Here is a 19,845-nt window from a genome sequence, read left to right on the forward strand (position 1 = left end):
ATATATCAGTAACAGAGTAATATAATGTGTTACTAATAATATGCCTTAATATATTACTACAGTTTTGTCACGTAACGTTACAACCCACGTTACCGACTGAAGTGAAGCGTTTACTATTGTTTTTTTAAGAATCAATCCACACCAACATGACCATATTAATACAGGCTCTGTGTGTGTTTGCTATAGTCAAGCCAATAACAATTGTCTCTCTGTGACTGAAATTAGCTGTATTTCACAGGCCTAATGATGAAGCCTAATCCTCCGAGCGCACTTTAATTTACAGCTATGAATCACATATGCCCATGCATTCCTTGTTTTGTGGACTAAGATAAAAAGGCATAGAAAAAGAGACTTCTGTCTTGTCCTGTCATTATAGGCTACATTATAGAAAGTATATGTCTATTGGGTTTCATATATGACTGAGCCTACAATTAAAAATATTCATTCCTATCTCATAATATATCAGACTTTGATCCTTTGTCTGCCTGCTCATCCCTGTTTCCAAGGACATTCACTTATTTAAACAGATCTAGGCTATTTCATGTTCTATAGAGGTTATTTGGGTATCTTGTTGACTAAAGTACCTAAAAAAGTAACTAGAAAGTAGTCTAATAAGTAATTTCTTACTCTACGCAGACAGTAATATTGTAATGTAATGTATTACTTTAAAATAAAGAAATGGTTATTTAGAGCACAGATGAATATTAAGTATTATACAACACCAGGTGCCTGAACAGGTGCATGCTTTTACTGCTGCTGTCAATGTTTGTGATTACGCTCCACATTTCACAGTGTCAAACACCTTGACTGCAATTTTCCTATTGGCCACTGGACCATTCTGGCTCCATAAAACTCAGACAGTAAAAGTGAAGACTGAAAGTTCAAAACATCAATACATTTTTTCCTTTGACAGAAACTCTGAAGTATAATTTGTGTTATGGTGGTTATCTAAAAAAAACAGTCTTTCATGAAGAGCAAGGTTAAAACTGAATGGGGAGTGTATTTTGAAGTATCTGCCTTAATTGCTCAGACTTTCAGGCCATCAACCAGAACTCCAATACATTCCTCAATGTCAATTTTCTTAACCTTTTTCACTCAGTTAAAAAATAATCTATTAACCCAAGTCATCATATTTGCCTGAAAAGTTCTTGACTATTCACATCATACCTATTAAGTGTTCTTCATTCTCAGTTTTTTAAAAATATGGTTTATTTATAATCGAAAAGTTTGAGTCACCATTAAGGCTCAAATAATTTACTTGGCCTTTAACTTTTTGTGAGAGGAGGATGATAAATGTGTGTTTCATCATTTGCAATTATTCAATACCAGTCATTTATTTGAAAAACATTCAAATAATTTTGTTTTTATTCATAACACTGAAGACACTGATCTTCGTGGTTATTCTTGGCCATCAACCTATTGTGTCAGCCAAGCCCAACTTCAGTTTTGTGGAGGTGGAGTTGGCATTTTGTTTCTTTATTCTTTCCAGTGCTATGAGTTGTATGGGAAACAGCTTTTCTTTTGAATATGTTGCTCTTTAGCTGAACTCATCATGTCGAGCTGCATTCTAAGGCACCAACAGGCCACCTAAATACAGTGTAAACTTTTTTGATGACTTTGTTGAACGCATGAAGAGGAAAAGCTTTTATTAAATCTCACTTCTGCATTCAAGACAGTTGATCAACATTTTACTAGACAGACTAGAAAACTGGCTTGGAATCTCTTGCACAGTTTTAAACTGGTGTAAAACTTATTCGAAGAACAGGGACCACTTTGTGTCGATCAATATTCATGCAAATGAGCATACTCAATGTGGAGTCCTCCCAAGGCTCTATTGTCAGGCTTCATCTGTTTAACATCTACATGCTCCCACTAGAAAAGATTGTGAAAAAACAATAAACCATCTCACCATAATAATGCAGACGACACGAATCAGACAAGCACTTAGCAAGTGCATTCAAGAAATCAATCAGTGGATGCGAGACAATTTCCTCCAATGAAACAAAAACAGATACAATTGTCTCTGGTCATATAGAAGAACAATTAGAGGTTGTGCTCACTTTCAATTGCTAACATTAAGGTAAGGCTGGGTGGTATGATATTTTGAAATCCCCTCAAAAGCAGGAGGGATTACTATTGGTACTTTCGACAAATAATGTATATAATAATCAGTCATTTAATTTTCTGAACTTACCTAACTGTTCTGCCTGTTTTAAAACGTACTACGACTTGCTTTACTGTAATTCAGCCACTTTGAAAGAAAGTTTATTTTTGAGTCTTATTCCTTATTCTTACAAAGTGGACCAAAGTAGACAACACTTATGCCATAATACGATAGAACGATTTCTTTTGTTTATGTATAATTTTGTTGTATGCACTGAATTGCCTTTATGTGGAAAGGTGCCATACAAAATAACAGGATGAGTAGTAATGTTTCCTTGTCTGTAACAGAGAGCACCCCAACCGACCTCACTGAGGCCAGACTCTGGCCCTCAGTCTGGCCCGCAGTAGGACTAAATCCAGGATTGAGATGACCATCTGCATGCTCAAAGCTTAGTTACACAACCTGTGGATGTTCAGGCTCATCCCAGAAGGGTCATGTGACATTATTATGGCCTTTGTCGACCCTGAGAGTGATGCAACCTTGAGAATGATAAAAAAAGGAAAATATCCTTCCACCACATCCTGCAGATCTCTGAGATAAAAGACCTATATGACAATTTCCCAAAACCAGCTAATTGCAGCTGTCTTTAAATAAAGACAAATTTGTTTAATTTTATTCATTCTTGGAATTCTTTATTCCTGAAGATTCAGTGACAAAATACTTTAATATTATGTTACTATAATTAAAATCTTCCACAGTCTCCCACCCACCTTCAACTCATGTTCCATTAGCTTCATTTCTAGTTTTGTCTTTGTGATCTGGAGTCTATTGTGTTCTGCGTAGAGATTGTATTTTTCCATTTGTGTTCACTGATGAACCTTTATAAGCAGCTGAGGAGCAGATAAGAATGACCTTCAGTTAGGCTTGAGCTACAGTCATTTTCTATATCATTCAGTCTGCCATTCCACATTTATTATATTACTCTTACAATGAACATCTTGCGGTGCCAAATTGTGCAGTGGAGGTGGGGCTCATGATACCCATTATGTTCAGACATTGGCATGCACATTTTATGATATTCAGGATTTATGTGTATGTTTGTAGGCCTTATTAAATCTCTCCCACTGGCAGAGCATATAGCCTCTTCATCATCTTCTTGTGATGAATTAAAGCAATATTGTTTGATTTAGGCTTATAACAACAATTGGATTTCCACAGTTCTTCCGTGTACAGTAAATTAAACCATCAATAACTTTTGGAAGATGAACAGGGTTAGATGCCAAAGTCAGGGTTTCAAAGCGAGGCTGGCAAAAAGTCTAAGGGTAATAATAAATGCAAACCTATTTTTTTATGTTGATTGTTGGCCAGAGGAGTTTGAACAAGGTTTATATTTTATATATTGTTTTTATATGTTGCCAAGCATCGTTTGCATCCATCTAGAGCCCAACTGATAAAGGATTTTTAAGGCCGATACCGATACAAATATTTGGTGATTTAAAAATCCAATATTCCGAAATATCGGCCGATATATATATATATATATAAAAAAAATAAATGCAAAAACGCGTAACAAAACATAAACAGATTTCCGTAACATTAGTTATTTGTAGTTATTTATGAGTCCTCACTGAAATAATATGATAATGCAGTTTAAAAATAAACTTATTTGTTTTATTGTCACAACAGAACAGAGGAACATCAAAATTACTAGCTAAGTCAGTTTCACTCTCGGCTTACACCTAACAGCAGCAAAACTGCTATCACATTACAGTTGAATAACTAACAAAATGCACTGTAGTATATCCTGCCAATTAACCATCAGCTTGCTTAGGACACTGATGTCTGGCAAGTGTTTACAGAGCGGACTTCATTATATATGACTATATATATGACAATAAACTTAGCTGTTGACACAGTTGCTTTTCCATTCACACTTCAGTCGCTTTCACTGCTGCCAACATGCTACTGTTTACCAAAAGGTATGTCTGTAGTCTGCATACACATTCATTAAAATCTGTTGCTCCACTGGAGTGAAGACAGAGGCTCTGCTCTTTTCACGTGGTAAATCGTTTTATTAGTGCTCAACTGAAAACCTTTTTTACCATTCACAGTGACTAAGCTTCAGTCCGAAAGAGCCTACTTAGATTTGACTGAACACATTTTTGTTTCGAAACAAAAAGCATGTCTTTTTAATCAACTCAGAGTTCAGGATTTAAGGTTTTTTATACCACCCTCCTGAATTACCCTCTGTTCACTGCTTTAGACAGTACTAATAATACAAACTTTTAAAAGCGAACAAAAATAATATTTGCATAGATTTAATTGCTGTCTTATGTCAGGCTGTATACCAAAGGTGTACTCCACCAATTTGTTCCCAAATTTCCAAAAATGTCAGATCAACAACAAAAATAGAAGGTTTCTAACTTTTGCAACATGTCTGAAAAAAGACACCAAAAAACAGCGCTATGGTCGCACCATGGAAACAAGTTTCCTTTGATGTGTTTAAAGTCTGCATGAATCTGAGCTTCAACACTGATTCTGTCCCCCTTTTAGCTGTTTATTCATCCTGGCATTCCTCCAAGCATTAATGATTTCAACAAAATTAAGTGATTTCACAGCAGTCATTTTTAAACTACTATGTTTTGACAAGCCAAACATGCATTCAGTCACTCAGGGAAGAGGCATGTAAGACACAGTAAGACTGTCACATTGTAATGATACATCATTACATAAGCTATACTTTGGTATATTTGATACATTTAACATTTTAATTATCGTTAATTATTTCAGTCATAGTTCCATTGGAAATCTTAATTTAAAGTTTTCATCATATTTACACTTGACTCCCAAGGAAGCAGTTTTTTCAATGAGTTGATTGTCCTGGTGAAACAAAATAAATTGAATTTAATTGTATATAAGTTGCAGCTCAGGTTGCAAAATTGTAACAAACCAGCATAACGGTGCCATCAGGACACTGTTGATGGCAAAATTGCAAGCTGAGAATACATGAACTATCTGTGCATTAAAAATGGAGTAATGGTCAAAAGGGATTATTCATAATCGCAGATGTCTGGGGTGTGATGCTTAAAAGTTTTGTAAAACTTATATATTTCTCTGGCCGATCCTTCTTCATAGGTAAGTTTGATCAATTTTGTTTTAAAATCTAAATCTGACACCCCAATACAATAGTGATTTTTGTTAGGAGAAAAAAAATCAATGTGTAGTCAATCACTGTCAATCGACTTATGAAGCCCAGCATAATTTCAATCAGGAAGATTATGTGAGTGCTCATTCATTCACAATTCTTTGTCTCTCTTTCCGGTTCTTAATCAGCTGACTATGGCCGTTTACCCCTTCAGTTGAACCTACCAGATTTTGCCACAATTAAATCAACCAATCATGTTGTCGCCATCAAACTTTAAATCTGTTCTCCTCTCTGCTGTTCTCACCAGCAGAGAGGAGAACAGCTCACCTCCAGTGCCCACCTCATCACATCCAGATCTTCAGTCATTCATCCCCACCACATCACCACCACCAGAGTCTGGGCTCACCTTCCCACTTAAAATCTAATAGACATCACGATGGGGACTAATAGCTAAAGACTCATAGTTCTCTTCTGATGTGCATATATGTGACCAGTAATTATTGTACAAGATAATAAATAGGCAAGTACTTGTACAAGATATTAAGAAAGAAAGAGACAAAAAAGGTTGTCAGCATATACTTACAACATATATTTATTGTTTCACTTAAAACCTTGCTTTGTTCAGAATTGTTACCAAGCCTAAACTATATTCATCATTACAAAGACACAAATTCAGACATCAACTTAATGATATGCAATCTTCCTCAGTAATTTGGCACTAAGTACAAAAGATTACAAAAACTTTGAATGGTTACACAACATGTGTAACAAAACAAACAACTAAAGTCAAAAATCTGTTTTCTCCACATGAGCTTTGTAAAATCAACAATTACAGAATAAAGCTAACCAGCCTAACACACGACGAAACGCCACAGCTGGAACCCCAGCAGAGGCTGCCAGCTGCAATTGAGGCTCAGAGTTTAATGGAGGAGGGAACACAAGGTGTCCAACCAGGCAATGAGGTACAAGCGCTTAGGAGTCACGCTTCAGAGGAGGTGAATGGCAAAATGCTGTGCAGACTGAGACCAAGGCCCAGTGAGCAATTGATTGTGAGACTTGTAGGTTACCATGACAACTGCCATGCTTGTGGACAGTACGGCTGTGGGCCACATGTGAGCGAGGCAGGTTTTTACAGGTAACAGGATGTGTCCATGCAAGCGGAAAATCCAAAGTCTATAATCTGTGGGATCATAAAATATTATAGTGCTGCTTTTAACGCTTTTAAAATTATATCTGGAAATGATTTCCTGTTTTTGTGTCCACCTGCCCTTAACACTGAAACCTTCCCTTTCTTATCACTAAATTCATATCACCTAGATATGTGTAGGTGCTCTCTGATGGGTGGGCAGTTTGTGTGCCAGAGACCAAGTATTTCCTGTCTCACACAAAAATAACAGCACTGAGCTCTCTGCACACAGTTCAACCTAGATGAAACTTCACATACTATAGTGCACTATAGTGCTAAGATTTTGGCTGCATTAAGTTTATAACTGTAAAGTCCCTGACTTGACAATAATATCAAGAGCAGAAAGTGTACAGTACCTGGTGAGCACTTCCTGTTGTGTACATAACCTTATATGAACAAAGACATGCTTGAAAGCAAATTATGTAATTAATATATTCACTATAATAAACAGTTTAAATGTTAATTCTTGCAAAAGGGGCCATTATCCTGTTTTGTTTTTGTTTTTTTGTCATTTTTCTTCTGTTTTTTAAGCAATTATTCTGAAAGAAGTGTTGCTACTATTAGAAATCTTAGCAACAAACCCACACTGCAAAATCCATTAAAGCAGTGTTAACACATTTTTTGCCACTTAGTGGCAAGTATTACCACCATGTAAAGTTGTAGCGCTGAATGAAGAGCAATGAGAATGATTCAAAATGTTAAAGTATCAGGCTGTTAAACCAAAACAATGAGCTGAAAGATGCTAAAATGCACTGGAAAGCAGAAACGGGTTGAGTTACAATTTTACTGTCATTCTGTCTCTGTCACAGCCACTTTCACACTAAACATAGTTACTAGGGCTGTCGATGCATATAAAAAAATTGAATATATCCACAAGTTTCCTGGGGAGGTCACAGGGGAAACAATTATGGGTGATAGTGACTTTGTTCAGCACACCTAGCATAAGTAACAAGGTATCATAATAACTGATGTACCAGCAGCTCTTGCAAGGCTTCAGAGGAATTAGGTAAGTAGGCAAATAATAATAACAGTGTTAGTAGAATTCACTCAATAAAGTAGCTAACCTAGATTGTTAAGTATGAATGACTGTACCAATCGCCCTTACAAAGAGGATTAGCGTCCTGTTTTCCTATTCTTGGAAAACACCAGTTTCCCAGCAGAAGTCATGCTCATAACTGGTGAAAAGGTATCACGGGGGCTAGGAATATGATGGATAATTGAACTGGTAAATAAATGACATTTGATTGTGACAAAGTGCAGTGCAAGATGGACATGAGTCACACACACAAAGTCACTTTCATTGATTGAAAAGGAAGTAGGTCAAGCCAAAACAAAGAGTATATTTTAAAAAAAAACTATGTTTAATGATGGCAGAGAGTTCACAATCCAATACAGCCACAGTGAGTGATTTGCCATACGAGCAAAGCTCAGATTTGAAATACTTCTGGTTTTTGAACAGTAGACCACAAAGTTGTGGAACCTCAAGACAAAGTTGTATGCAAAGTATAAAAGTTACAGCTAGCTATAGCAACCTGAGGGCTAAGCTGTAAAAAGATTGGGCTATGGAATAACATATCAGTTATGAATCATTCATTTGATCTCGCTCTGAGGGATAGTGTGATCTCAGTTCTCTAGCACCAACTACAGCGCAGAGAAAGAGGGAGGGAGTAATGTGTAGATATGCAGCTCTTTTATAAGACATGGTTAGCTTGAATTAGATATGCCTATCCAAGTAGTTATGTCTGTTCTATGTGTTTTTTAGCAGGAATAATTAAACATCTTTTTTGGCCAATTTTGAAAGAACTAATTATCACCTGGTCCACTTTTAACATAAAAATATATGATTCATGTAGCTTGAATAAAGTCCACAAAATGATTAAAAATATAAGAGATAAACAGTCTATTCACATGTCTCCAGCCCTGCTGCATCCAGCATGAGAGCATAATTGGAATTCAATATTGAATTGACATTCTGTATCTGTGGGTTGAAACTTACAACCTTGTTGGTTTTCTGGTCTCGACCCTGTGATGTCGCAGCAGGTGTTAACTGTCAGCTCTGGCAAAGCCCCTGCTGTTACAACACTGATTGGGGTGTGGCAAAAAGGGCACAGAGAGTTTTCTACCTTTATGTGATTTAAAAATACCCTTGAAAGCAAAAGCAAAATGTACAAGTTATCAGTCTCTATATTTCAAAATGTTTTCTTTTGTAAACAAAGAAAGCTTCAGGGTAAAAGTTTTAAGCAAACTTGCGTTTTACTATGATTACCAAACAAGACTGCAAGTTGAACACAGCGCATTCTGTTTACGGTCACACTTAAGACATCAACATGACTGAATACACAACAAGAATTTCTCATTAACTAGGACACAGTTCCTCTATAGTCTCCCGTACAGAACATCTGCATCGCTCTGTTTCTAACACTGTTTCAACACCCGCTCCTGAGAGTTTTCACAAGCACCGCAACAAAAAACAAGTGGCACATAAGTTCATCAACACTCCGGTTGTCAAGACAATAGAATGAATTCAAGGTGACGTCAGCAGCACACAGCTTTACTCTGAACCCTCCTGTTTCCATGGTGTAGTTGCATTACAGAGGCAAGCATCAACTTCAGTAGAATGGACTAATGTGGCGAGTTGTGCAGAGAGGCTGAAATGTGATGCGTTTAACGATGTCACGGTGTCAGTGCCTGATGCCTCATTGCTCTGCCTCACGCACACATGCATTCTGCTCCTGTCGCACACACTTTTGTACATCTAGCTCATATGCAAAGACTTAACCTTTCCCCCCCGCTCTGCCTACCCAGCAAATTCTTACCGATGGTGATGTTGAAGCCGTCAATACTGAAGGTGGCACTCCGACCCTTCCTAAATCGATGCTTCTTGGAGTTAGCTTCCATCGCTTTGGCACCCTCCGGTCACCCTTGCACCTTTTAATCTTTTTTAAAGCCTCTCGTCAGTTGCTGTGTCTTGCTTCAGTTTCGTTGAGGGAGAAAAAGAAATGTAGTCTTCCGACTCCAGTTACTGCTGAGAGCTGGTGGAGAACTGTCAAACTCACCGCTCCTCGTTACAGACACCGAGCTGGAGCGTTTCTCTCAAGTCCTTTTCCGCCCCCTTGTCTTTGTTGTACATGTCTTTTCTTTCCCTCTCTCCGTTTCTCACACCTCAACAAGCTCATTTCAAGGAGCTTATGGCTCTTGATTTGTTTTTCTTCTCTCTTTCTCCCTCCACCCCTCCCTCCCCGCTTTCTCTCCTCGTCTCTCTTCCCCAAGAGGTACAGTAGGTGTGTGTGGTGGGTGGCAGTGGTGGTGTTGGTGTTGGATGGGAGGATAGGACATCTCTAGAGGTCTTTAAATGAACATGACTCCTCCTACTGTCAAGAATTTATAGAAAAAGCAGTGCAGGCTCAGAGTTGGTACAGCACAGGCACAGTAGTCTGCATTAGTTTTGCTCACATGCACTAAAACATACAAACATTGACTGCAAAATCATATTCTGTCACATGTGCATCAATGCATGAGCGAGAGGGAGGAAAAGGTGGAAAGAAAGATAGCGAGAGTGATTATGTGTATTGAGTCAAAACTAGTCGTTAAATCAATGACCACTGCTCTTGCATCTTGCAGGAGTTATTTACACAGGCACAGGAGGATGAAGCCCATTAGCAGCATACACATTGTTCTGTTTCTTTTGAAAGCAAAGGTTCCCAGTCGGTTAAATTTTTAAGAGTGCACAAACTGCCTTTATCTTTTAAAAAATATTTCCATTTAAATGCATGTTCATCACTTCAAATGACACAAGAGCAAGGACACTGCTTTTTTTCATCATTTGCTAATTTAAACTGCCTTTCCTTCACCCAATACAAATCTCCTCACCTCTGCACATACGCACACATATCTGCACATACCAGATCAACAAAGGATAAAAAGCTCCCCTTATTAGCACCATCTGACATTTAGCTACGGAATTTTTTTTTGTGTTTCATTTTCCCCCTTGATTAGTGTCTGTGAGTGCTCTTTATGAAGGCTTCTGGCTTGTTCTCACACCACCTCTTGAATTCAATAGATGTGCACATAACAGCACGCGCAAAGACCAAAAGACATAATATTTTTTAATTTATGTACAAGTCACGAGTGTGCTTCTACTGTAGGCAGTTTAATTCTCTGTTTATTTTGCTCCCAAGGAAACCAAATCTCTTTGGCTCTTTCTGCCTTATGCAGAATCGCTTGTACTTTAATATAATATTGGCCTAAGTATGTCCTTTGTGTATGATCCTACTTTACATATACTAACTGATGCACACCAGCAAATACAAAAAACACATCAAGCTATATCTCAATTTCTTCTGTTTTGGCCAAGAAATTGTGTTTTTTATCTATTAATTCAATTATTTTTTGGTCATCTGGCTGTTTTGCTTATTGGGTCTCAATCTGTAAATGATTTATAATGCAATGGTTAATTTTAGTTTTTTGCTTAATTCTTAAGTTGAAACTTGATCTGCTCACTCCGGAAGTGTAAACTTATTTTATTCAAACGTACTTCTTGGAACTTTTGACTGGTTATGAAATAGTCTCAATTTAGTACTAATGCCAAATGAGACCAGAGACCAGATCAGTGAGAAGATTGGCTATTTTTATAATGCCTCTTGCTCTTTTTGTTAATGGCGGAGAGAGGAGGATTAATTGAGGTGTCCCACTGTGTGTAGAAAAAAGACGCTCTGTAGTGTAGTGGTACGACAGCGGATACAGCAGCAGAACAACTGACTTTAACGTAACATTTATTTATTTATGTTGGCCTTGATACCAAGTTATGATTTTTTCTTATAAAGATAAATAAATATCAATGTTGATAACCTAAACTTTAGCTCAACAAAATGTCTCCTATTAAGCAACCAAATCTGTTAGCTGTAGCATTACATGTAACCTAGGTGTCTGAACGGCATTCAGGCAAGTTTTCTTTGTTTCACCATCGTCATGTTAATTAGAAATCTGACATTGTCACAACTAGATATATTGCCCCACAGAAAAATAGTATTAAAAATAATATGTTCTGCCTTATTTTGACTGGCTTCCAAAACAAATGCAAGTCTTTAAGATCTTTCGCACAGGATGCGGTGGTGGTCATGCTGCTTTTTGACCACAGGGTCCATTAAGCTGCTTTAATAATATTTACCTGTTTATGTTTATGGGTTTATTTTTGTTTATAGTTGCTGCAGCCTTGCTGTTGTTTAATTTAAGTTCTTGTTCTACAGGCAACTTTTCTGACCTGGATTTTGTATCAAAAGGTCACATTTTAAAAAAATGTAGAATTAACTTCATTGGCATGAAATAAAATCTAAGCAATGTGATAACAAGGACAGGGGACTCTGACGCATTAACATGTCCCCAATTTAATCAACAGTTCGTACGTGATGTCTGTGTAACTACAAATCCCAGTGGCACACCCACTTCAGAAATCTGTATCTGCAATCATACTCCGGTGAGTGATCAAACATTGAAATTAGTGTGTAATCTCAAAGGATGATTGCTCACCAGTTATTAAGTAATCATTGATCTGTCAAACAAAGAAAATTAACAAACAAATAAAGACATTCAGAGTAGAACTATGTACAGTAATCAATGCATTATTTTAAGTGATGGAGTTAAGAGATCTGAGGAAATGGAAAATCGATCACTATCCGGAGATTTATCCAATTAAAACACAGCCAGTTTGAGCCACTCAGTGCAGTTATAGCGGACACATTATACACTTGTTAGATAATTACACTCCATCTCGTTTTGTTTTGCGAGCTACAGTAAGAGCTCTTTGTCCTCTCCTTCTCCTGTCACCTTGCTCTGCCCAGCCTTCAATTCACACTCTATGTAGCAATTTGTGAGGATCCTAATTTTGCAACACTCACTGTGCAGCATCAAGTGCTCGAGGGTAGCTTTTATGTTAATGGCAGCATGTGTGGGAATATGCAAACTTTTATTATTCTTTCCCTTTGTCAGCAGACTGACAGGTAACCAATTGTTTGAAAGGCTAAAACTGATCACAATGTGCCTTTTAAGCCGTTGCTACATCTAAATATGAATAGCCTATTGAGGCCACAGTTGTGTCAATATGATTATTGGTATCATCATATTACTACACAGTCCTGGCACCAATATTAAATTCATTCTTGAATAGTGAGTCTAAAAGAATGTGTGTAATTACCTAATTGAGGAGTAGGAGGGTGCTAAAGGTCAGGATTTTCTTTGAGCATTTATACCATGAGAGTAGGTGTTTTAGTGTCTATATCAATGTTGAAGTTTGCTACAGTGTGTCCAAAGCTTCCTGTTAAATGTAGTTTGGGGTCATAGACAGAGAGGAGATTACATAATGCACTTACCTGAAGTACACTGCTTCTGCTTTTTATTTTCATGAGGCCACATGTTCCTGCGACTTTATTACCTTGTACCTTGTACCTTGTAAACGGTGGCAGTGCAGGCTTTACCGAGCGCATTCTGTTAAAAGCTTCAATAGGTACTAATGTAAGGATGGTGGAGGCGTTTGGCAGTTTGCCAGTTTGTCTATTCAACACTTTAGTCAACAGCAAGATTTTTATATTTATGGACAGTGGAGGATGAATCATAATGTCTATGGTAACACATTCGCTCTCCTCAGGGGCCACCAAGAGGTTAAGGTTTTCACCTGTGCACAGTGTCTGAAATTAACTTTTAGACTCACCAGCCGACTGGAAGATGACAAAAACCATTACCTCTCACTGCAATCACTACTGTGTAGTCTTGCTCAATGTCCTACCCACACAACTGGTTACACATAATGAGTATTAGCCTATCAACACTAAAGGCTGACCTGTGGGGACAGTGGAGCTATGTGTCGAAAGGAAGTGAAAGAAGCAGGTATTGCTAAAGTTTCAATAAACATCACAGTCTTATGATCTATTACGATGACAAGCACGTCCAGTTTCCGAGTTACACCACTGAAAATGCCCAAAGTTCTAGCCAACGGGATTTCACTCAACAGAGGCCCGATCATTGTGCTTCAGAGTAAAACACAGCATGCTTTTGTCTCGTTTTAATGCAACTCTGCATAGAGACTCCAGAAATTCACAATTTTTTGTGAGATTTTTTTATAATATAAATTACTAGCGAGAAAGGTATTGGTAATGTGTGAATACCCTCTAGTGGACAGAACGTATAACAATCACATGTTGATAGTGGCACTGGAATCACATAACCTTGTGTATACAGTCGATAGGTAGACTGATACTGATAACAGGCTCAATTTGAAAATTCAAATGGAATTTGAATGTTTAAAATAATAAGGAATGAAATTCAGGGAGTGGTAAAGAAGAACATTGACACCACTACAAAGTATGTACACTATCCATTTTGGATAGGCTACTGCATGAGAACTAACCGTAATGTATAGTGGTCCTGAGAAAGACACCATAAGCAAGAGTTGAACCAAAGTTTGTAAAAATAAACTAGGATCACAGGGGTACAGACTAGCTGTTGGGTTTGTTTCATTGTCCCTCATGCCAGGAAGAAACAAGGTATCATCAGTGCAACATTAATTCCCCATGGGAAGCACAACACAGTAATTAGTCTAGTAAATATACACATAAGAGTCCACAAGAGTATAACTTGACTCTTGTGGACTCCTCTGTTTATGAGCATAAACGATTGGTCCATTTCAGAAAGTCGTTTAACAGATAAAATAAATCTACAACTCTGGTAATCGAACAATCATTACTTGCATTTCTAAAGTATACATGCCAAAAATTCACTGGTTGTTTTGTCTCAAAAATGAGTTTTCTCTAATGTATTAGCCTCCGATAGGTATTAAATATCTTTTGGTGTTTGTTTTGAGGAATAAGACATTTGAAAAATAATAAATAAAAAAATAAATAAAATGATTAATTAATTAATAGTGAAAATAATTATTCTTTATAATGATTAATCGCTGTTTAGTTTAAAAAAGTCAAATATGCAACAGTTGACAGTTAATTATAAAGTTTTGTTGGCAATACATTAGACATTTCACTCAGAAAGATAGTTCAAAGGCTAGCTTCGGGGACAGCAAAACAATACAGAATCGTCGATTACAAGCCCAGTGACACGTAATGCAGTTGCAACACGTCATAATCAACACTAATATTGTTTTAAAACGACACTGAATCCAGCTGCAAGTGGTCAGTTTATTGCATGAACAATCACAAATCAACAATCAAACAGCTATAATAAAAAAAATTATTACCGACAGACAGTACTCCAAGGAGAGCATTTGAGATTGTTATTTCTTATTTATAAATATTAATTCTATTCATCAAATGAATTTTGTATGATCATCACATACAAGACTCAGGTTGTTTCAAACAAGATTACTTAACAGATGTGTGATGTATTTCATTTTCATGCTATCAAATACTTTATTGAATATGTTTAATTTTATGCTTTATTTCAGTTAGAATTATGTGTTTTCAATACACTTAATGCGCTACCAATCTAATGAGAAAGGTGTGACTCTGGACTGCTGATACAGCATTACATCATACTGTAGATACCAAATGCGTCCCAAGAATTCAGGTTCACACTTGAAATGCGCAATATGTATAATCGTTTGTATGCCAGGGCCCATTTCAAAGGGAGCATGTTGTACAACAGCTCCTTTTGAGAGGTGTATCCTATGCCCATACATCTGTTGAGTCTTGTCAAGATCCATTTTCTTCAAGGGTCAATACTCGAGCGACATCACTGTCACTAGGCAACGGGAAGACCTTTCAGACATGTATTGCATACATTACACTGAGGATGACAAGGGGTTAAAATAGCAAGTAGCACTCATTACACCGGGGTGTTTTTTTATGGAATGTAAAGATTATTTCACTATTTTGTTTTTTCAGTGTCTGTTTTCCACACCTACATCTGTGCAGACAGTTTTTGATGAAACACTGCAAAAGACACAAAATTCATTCAGTTCTGATGAGATATTTGCAGAAAGTTACAACTGCTCCTTTAAATTTATCTCAATTTTTTTCTACTGTTTTTGAAATAAACTTGAGCTGTTTTTTTACAAACCGATGCTTCAGTGGATTGTTGGCACAAAAACACACCTGCTTGCTTTCGCTGTACATCCATTGAGTATCGCTCAACCTTTGATCTGGTCATCAAACACCAGGACAGGCCATTACCAACAGACATTAATTATTTGTGAAGATAAAGGGGAGGACTAACTTGGGGGTCTGAAATAGCCTCTAGCACCAAATTCATCCCAATTCTCCAACAGTCCAATTTTATTTGTGGAAAAGTAATCATCCAGTTCAATAAATCAACACATTTAAATTATATGTTTACACTCAGATAAATAAAATACATCAATTATGAAAATCACTACATTAACTAAACTAACTGGATTATAGTCCTACACGTTCCTTTCACCAACATTTTGCCGTCATTTTATTGTGTAAATCATTCTGACGTAAGATCAGTTTTGGGGCTTTCTGATTGTGTAATCTGTCCCAGTAGCACAAAAGGATTCAAGACAACAACGACGCAATCAGACAGAAAAACAAGCTCATTAGAGGTCTCCCCTAGACTGTGGAACGATACACACTTTGTCAGTCCCCACACCACTGTCACCACAGTGACACAGTCATGTAATTAAGACACAGAGGGTGTCAGGGAGCTTGCCTTTTCCCCTGCTAAATACTCATTAGAGGCACCTTTAAGGGTAATGTTAGCCTGTGTTGGAAACCTGAGGGAAATGAGCTGACAAAACCGAGAGCTACATGAACTGTCATCTGAATCCGGCTGCACTGAGACCCTGAAGGAAAACGAGGGGAAAAAAAGTCTGGAGCTATATAGCGGACAAGTTTAGCTAATGATTTTTTCCCCAGCATGGTTCCAGATCAAAGAGGCAAAAGCAGTTGGGTGAGTATTAGGTCAGCAGGGCAAACAAATGTAAACCTTTTGATTAGAATACAGCGCAGACATCCTCCCAACAGACCAAAGTCACTAATCTGCAATATGTGGAAACCAGTTCTGCTCTTTTTATCCATCTGTCACACATGTAGTGCTTAGAGACACAACAGACTGGGCAAATTATTACACTGGTCACACAGGCCACACAGCTCAGACACCAGAGCTAAACACTTGCCATGGGTGTTGATTATAAAACAAGACCTAATTCAGTAAATCATACGCTCTGTTGCCATTTTTCCATAGTTAAACATGACACAGGGTCACCAAAATCTACACTAAACACAGACTAGAGTTTCTTTTTCTTGGTTCCTTATTTACGCCTCCTCACTTCCTTTACCTGCATAGGTCCATCTACCACTGTGAGGCAGAGATGAGAGCATGAGAGGTGAAAAAAAACGAATAGATGGAAAACATATTTGCCATGTGGGACACACTTGCTGGATCCAGTGTCATTTTAAATTGACATCAATAACTTATAACATGTGTCACAGCTGCATCCCATGTCACTGGGCTTGTAATGGATTGTCCTGTATTGTTTTCTTTTCTCACAGCTTGGTTTTAGTTCTTGGTTATGATAAAATAATAGGTCTGTTGTATTATAAAAAATTGAACATATTAATCATTCGTTGATTTGTGTTGCCTCTGTACTGTATTATGTTTTTGTAGTATCCAATTACAAAATAGATTTCCATCCAAGAAGCCAGCTGGTGCCACTTCATTTATTAATGAAGCATGCATGGTCATATAGTAGTAGACACAGTTGCAGTAATGTTAGTATACATTAGTGTCAGGGTGCCAATCCAAAAACATTAATCATCTATTATATTATATGAACACATTTATGAAGCATTCATGCATCATTTTCCACAGTGCTCGTGAAAATGTATACAGTACATGATGTTTTTTTTCCGGAGGACTCACTAGTTATCAACTTAATTATGTTCTGATAATGTTGGTAACAATTTACTTGATGTCCGTTTATTTAGCATGTATAAACATAAGTGCCATTTAAGCATCTCATAAATGGTTTTTCACATACGATACTAGATTAAATGCTAGCAGATATTAGCGTTTACCTATGCAACGACTAAAACTCCTCCTGTAGGTACCCATGAGGCTGGGCTCCAGACTAACTTTTTATACTGGTTGCACTGGTGCCCCAGTACTTAATTTAGGTGTTCCCAATAAAAATGTATTCATAGTTTACAATTTATTCTCCTGAAAATGTGTTGATAGGCTAACATTTTTTTTAACCTGACTTGCTGAATATCAGGCAAGTGCGCCTGATATTCAGCAAGTCAGGATAAAAAATTGGTGCGACCAATGAAAATGTTTTGTTGTACTTGACAGATTTTTGGGAGCATGTGCAACCAAATTAGTTGCACGCTGGGGTCCTGTGAGGTGAGGTTGGTGTATCGATGACTGACAATGGAATAAAACACAGTTGTAATAATGGAAAATATGTGTGCATAGGAGAAGATATCATCGCTGGAAAAATACTGTAAATTTAACACTTAAAAAATGTCCTTACATCTGCTCACAACTACCTTATAGTGCGTCATAACCCATTTATTAAAAGTTAATATACTGCTTTTAAGTGTTAAATAGGTTGGCTTAAAGTGTTACCCAAATGTTAAATCCTGTATATAGAATAAGTATTCTTTGGAAAATAAATTGAGCTTTTTGGAGAGTCGGTGTTTCTAAATAAAGACATTTTCAGTATGCTGCTTACAGGCTTTACCTACTTAATTCATCATTAGAGTGTTATTTAATATTTCATTTCCAAACAAAAGTGTTTGTCCACTGCTCAATAAAACAGTGGCACATTGTGTGCATTCAGTAAATAAATCATAAATGTATACAGGTATACAAGAAATGTGTGACACTACAGTCTCAAACACAACTTTACACCACTCTTTCTCATACAAAGGTGCTATGGATGGAAATACCATACAGTTTGTCTACATAATATAATATACACCAAAAGCGTGACTCCAGCTCCTAGCACACCACAGGAAACTCCCTGAATGTGACCTAGTTCTTGTGCCAGTATTGCAATCAACAGCAGGGTAATTGCAGCTCTTCAACAACACTATTATTACAAAATCTCTCCAGTAGTTTATATTTACACCTGATTGTGAGGACTGACTGTAAGACACTTTCCATAAAGCTTCTGCTACACTGTTCATGTATTGTGGGTAGCTGAAACAGCCTTGACAGTTTAAAACAACCTATCTGTTTTAATTGTGTGGTCATGTGGTCTCATTTGGTATGGCAGCTCAGGCCAGAGCTACAATCCAAGGTTATTAGAGCTGACGTCAAACTGTTCTTTTTACTGGAGAACTCAGCAGTAGTTAAGATCTCTTCACCTCAGGGACTGTCTAACACTGAACACCCAGCAGGTAAGCTGATCGGGAGGAAAGTGTCTGCGTTTTGTCCTCAGGAGGAAGCAGATGAGTGTATAGTCAGAGGAGAGTCAGGGAGGGGAGACTCCTCAACACACAGGAACATCACTAGGGACAGGGGAGGAAACTCAACGGGAGTCTACACTGTCATACAGTCATGGAAACGCCACAGTACAGATGGTATTTTAGAAGTCAGTCAGGGAGAAGTATTTTCCTCTGGGACGGATATGTAGGGAGTTGGAACTGGAGGTGACGGAGTGGTGAGAGTTCAAGATAAACAGGATGAACTGAAGGAAACACTGAGCAACTCACAGGACAAAGCTAAAAAAATTAAATATGTTTACCAAAATAAAGTGTTCTAGTTAAAGGAGATTTCTACATGAGCTGCACAACAGATTCAAGCTGAATTGGGCTTATTTACTGTACGCAAATTCACTGAAATGTGAACTGCTGGATAAACTTCATACCGTGTACTGTATCTCCCATAAAACAGAAATCATTTTAATATGTTACCTCATTTCTTGTGTGCTTTCACCTGAAAACTGTTGCTGATTAGCTAAAACTTTGCACTGTATTTTTCCAATAAAGACAACATAAAACATCTCCCTAACACAGCAGTCTCTAGTGTGAATTTGTTAAAATCAATAGGACTGTAATTTGGTTTATTTCAGTCTGAGGGACAGGATACCACGAACATCAAAGAGATGCTTTGGTAGTGGAGATATGTTGCATTGAGGCTGGTCTTCAAAGAGCTCGGCATTCATTCAGTGAATACCTCTTTTTTCCAGTAGCATATTCACAGTAATCCTCTGAAGTGACCAGTTGCTCTCATCTACAGATAAATCCATGAGCTGAACCACTGAGATGTGCAGCATAAAGTGACACAGCTGCTGTATTTGAGGCCAGGATGCTCACAAAAACTGGGAAATTTCCCTTTAATGAGAAAGTTCTTAGGTAATTTGTATATGAGTATATGACCTTCAGTTGGTGCCAATTCAAACTAGTACAAAGCCAAATGAACAGCCTGGGTTACACTGTAACT

At 37.4% G+C, this 19,845-nt stretch overlaps 1 protein-coding gene across 6 annotated transcripts in view; it reads right to left on the reverse strand.

Annotated features, from left to right (window-relative positions):
* The window catches only part of pde1cb (phosphodiesterase 1C, calmodulin-dependent b), a 103,006-nt gene that overhangs the window by 81,605 nt on the left and 1,556 nt on the right, over window positions 1-19,845 (reverse strand). Inside the window, exon 1 of one of the 6 annotated variants that reach the window (XM_084368441.1) lies at window positions 9,252-9,676. The exons of 4 other annotated variants lie outside the window; for them this stretch is intronic. In XM_084368441.1, coding sequence (XP_084224567.1) covers window positions 9,252-9,333 — 82 coding nt within the window. In that variant the 5' untranslated portion in view covers window positions 9,334-9,676. Of the gene's footprint in view, window positions 1-9,251; window positions 9,677-19,845 lie in introns of those variants that run through there. One more of the 6 variants, XM_084368444.1, reaches the window with a different exon arrangement.

The sequence above is a fragment of the Pagrus pagrus genome (assembly GCF_965226575.1).
Source record: "Pagrus pagrus genome assembly, chromosome: 12".
In the NCBI taxonomy this organism is placed as follows: Eukaryota; Metazoa; Chordata; class Actinopteri; order Spariformes; family Sparidae; genus Pagrus; species Pagrus pagrus.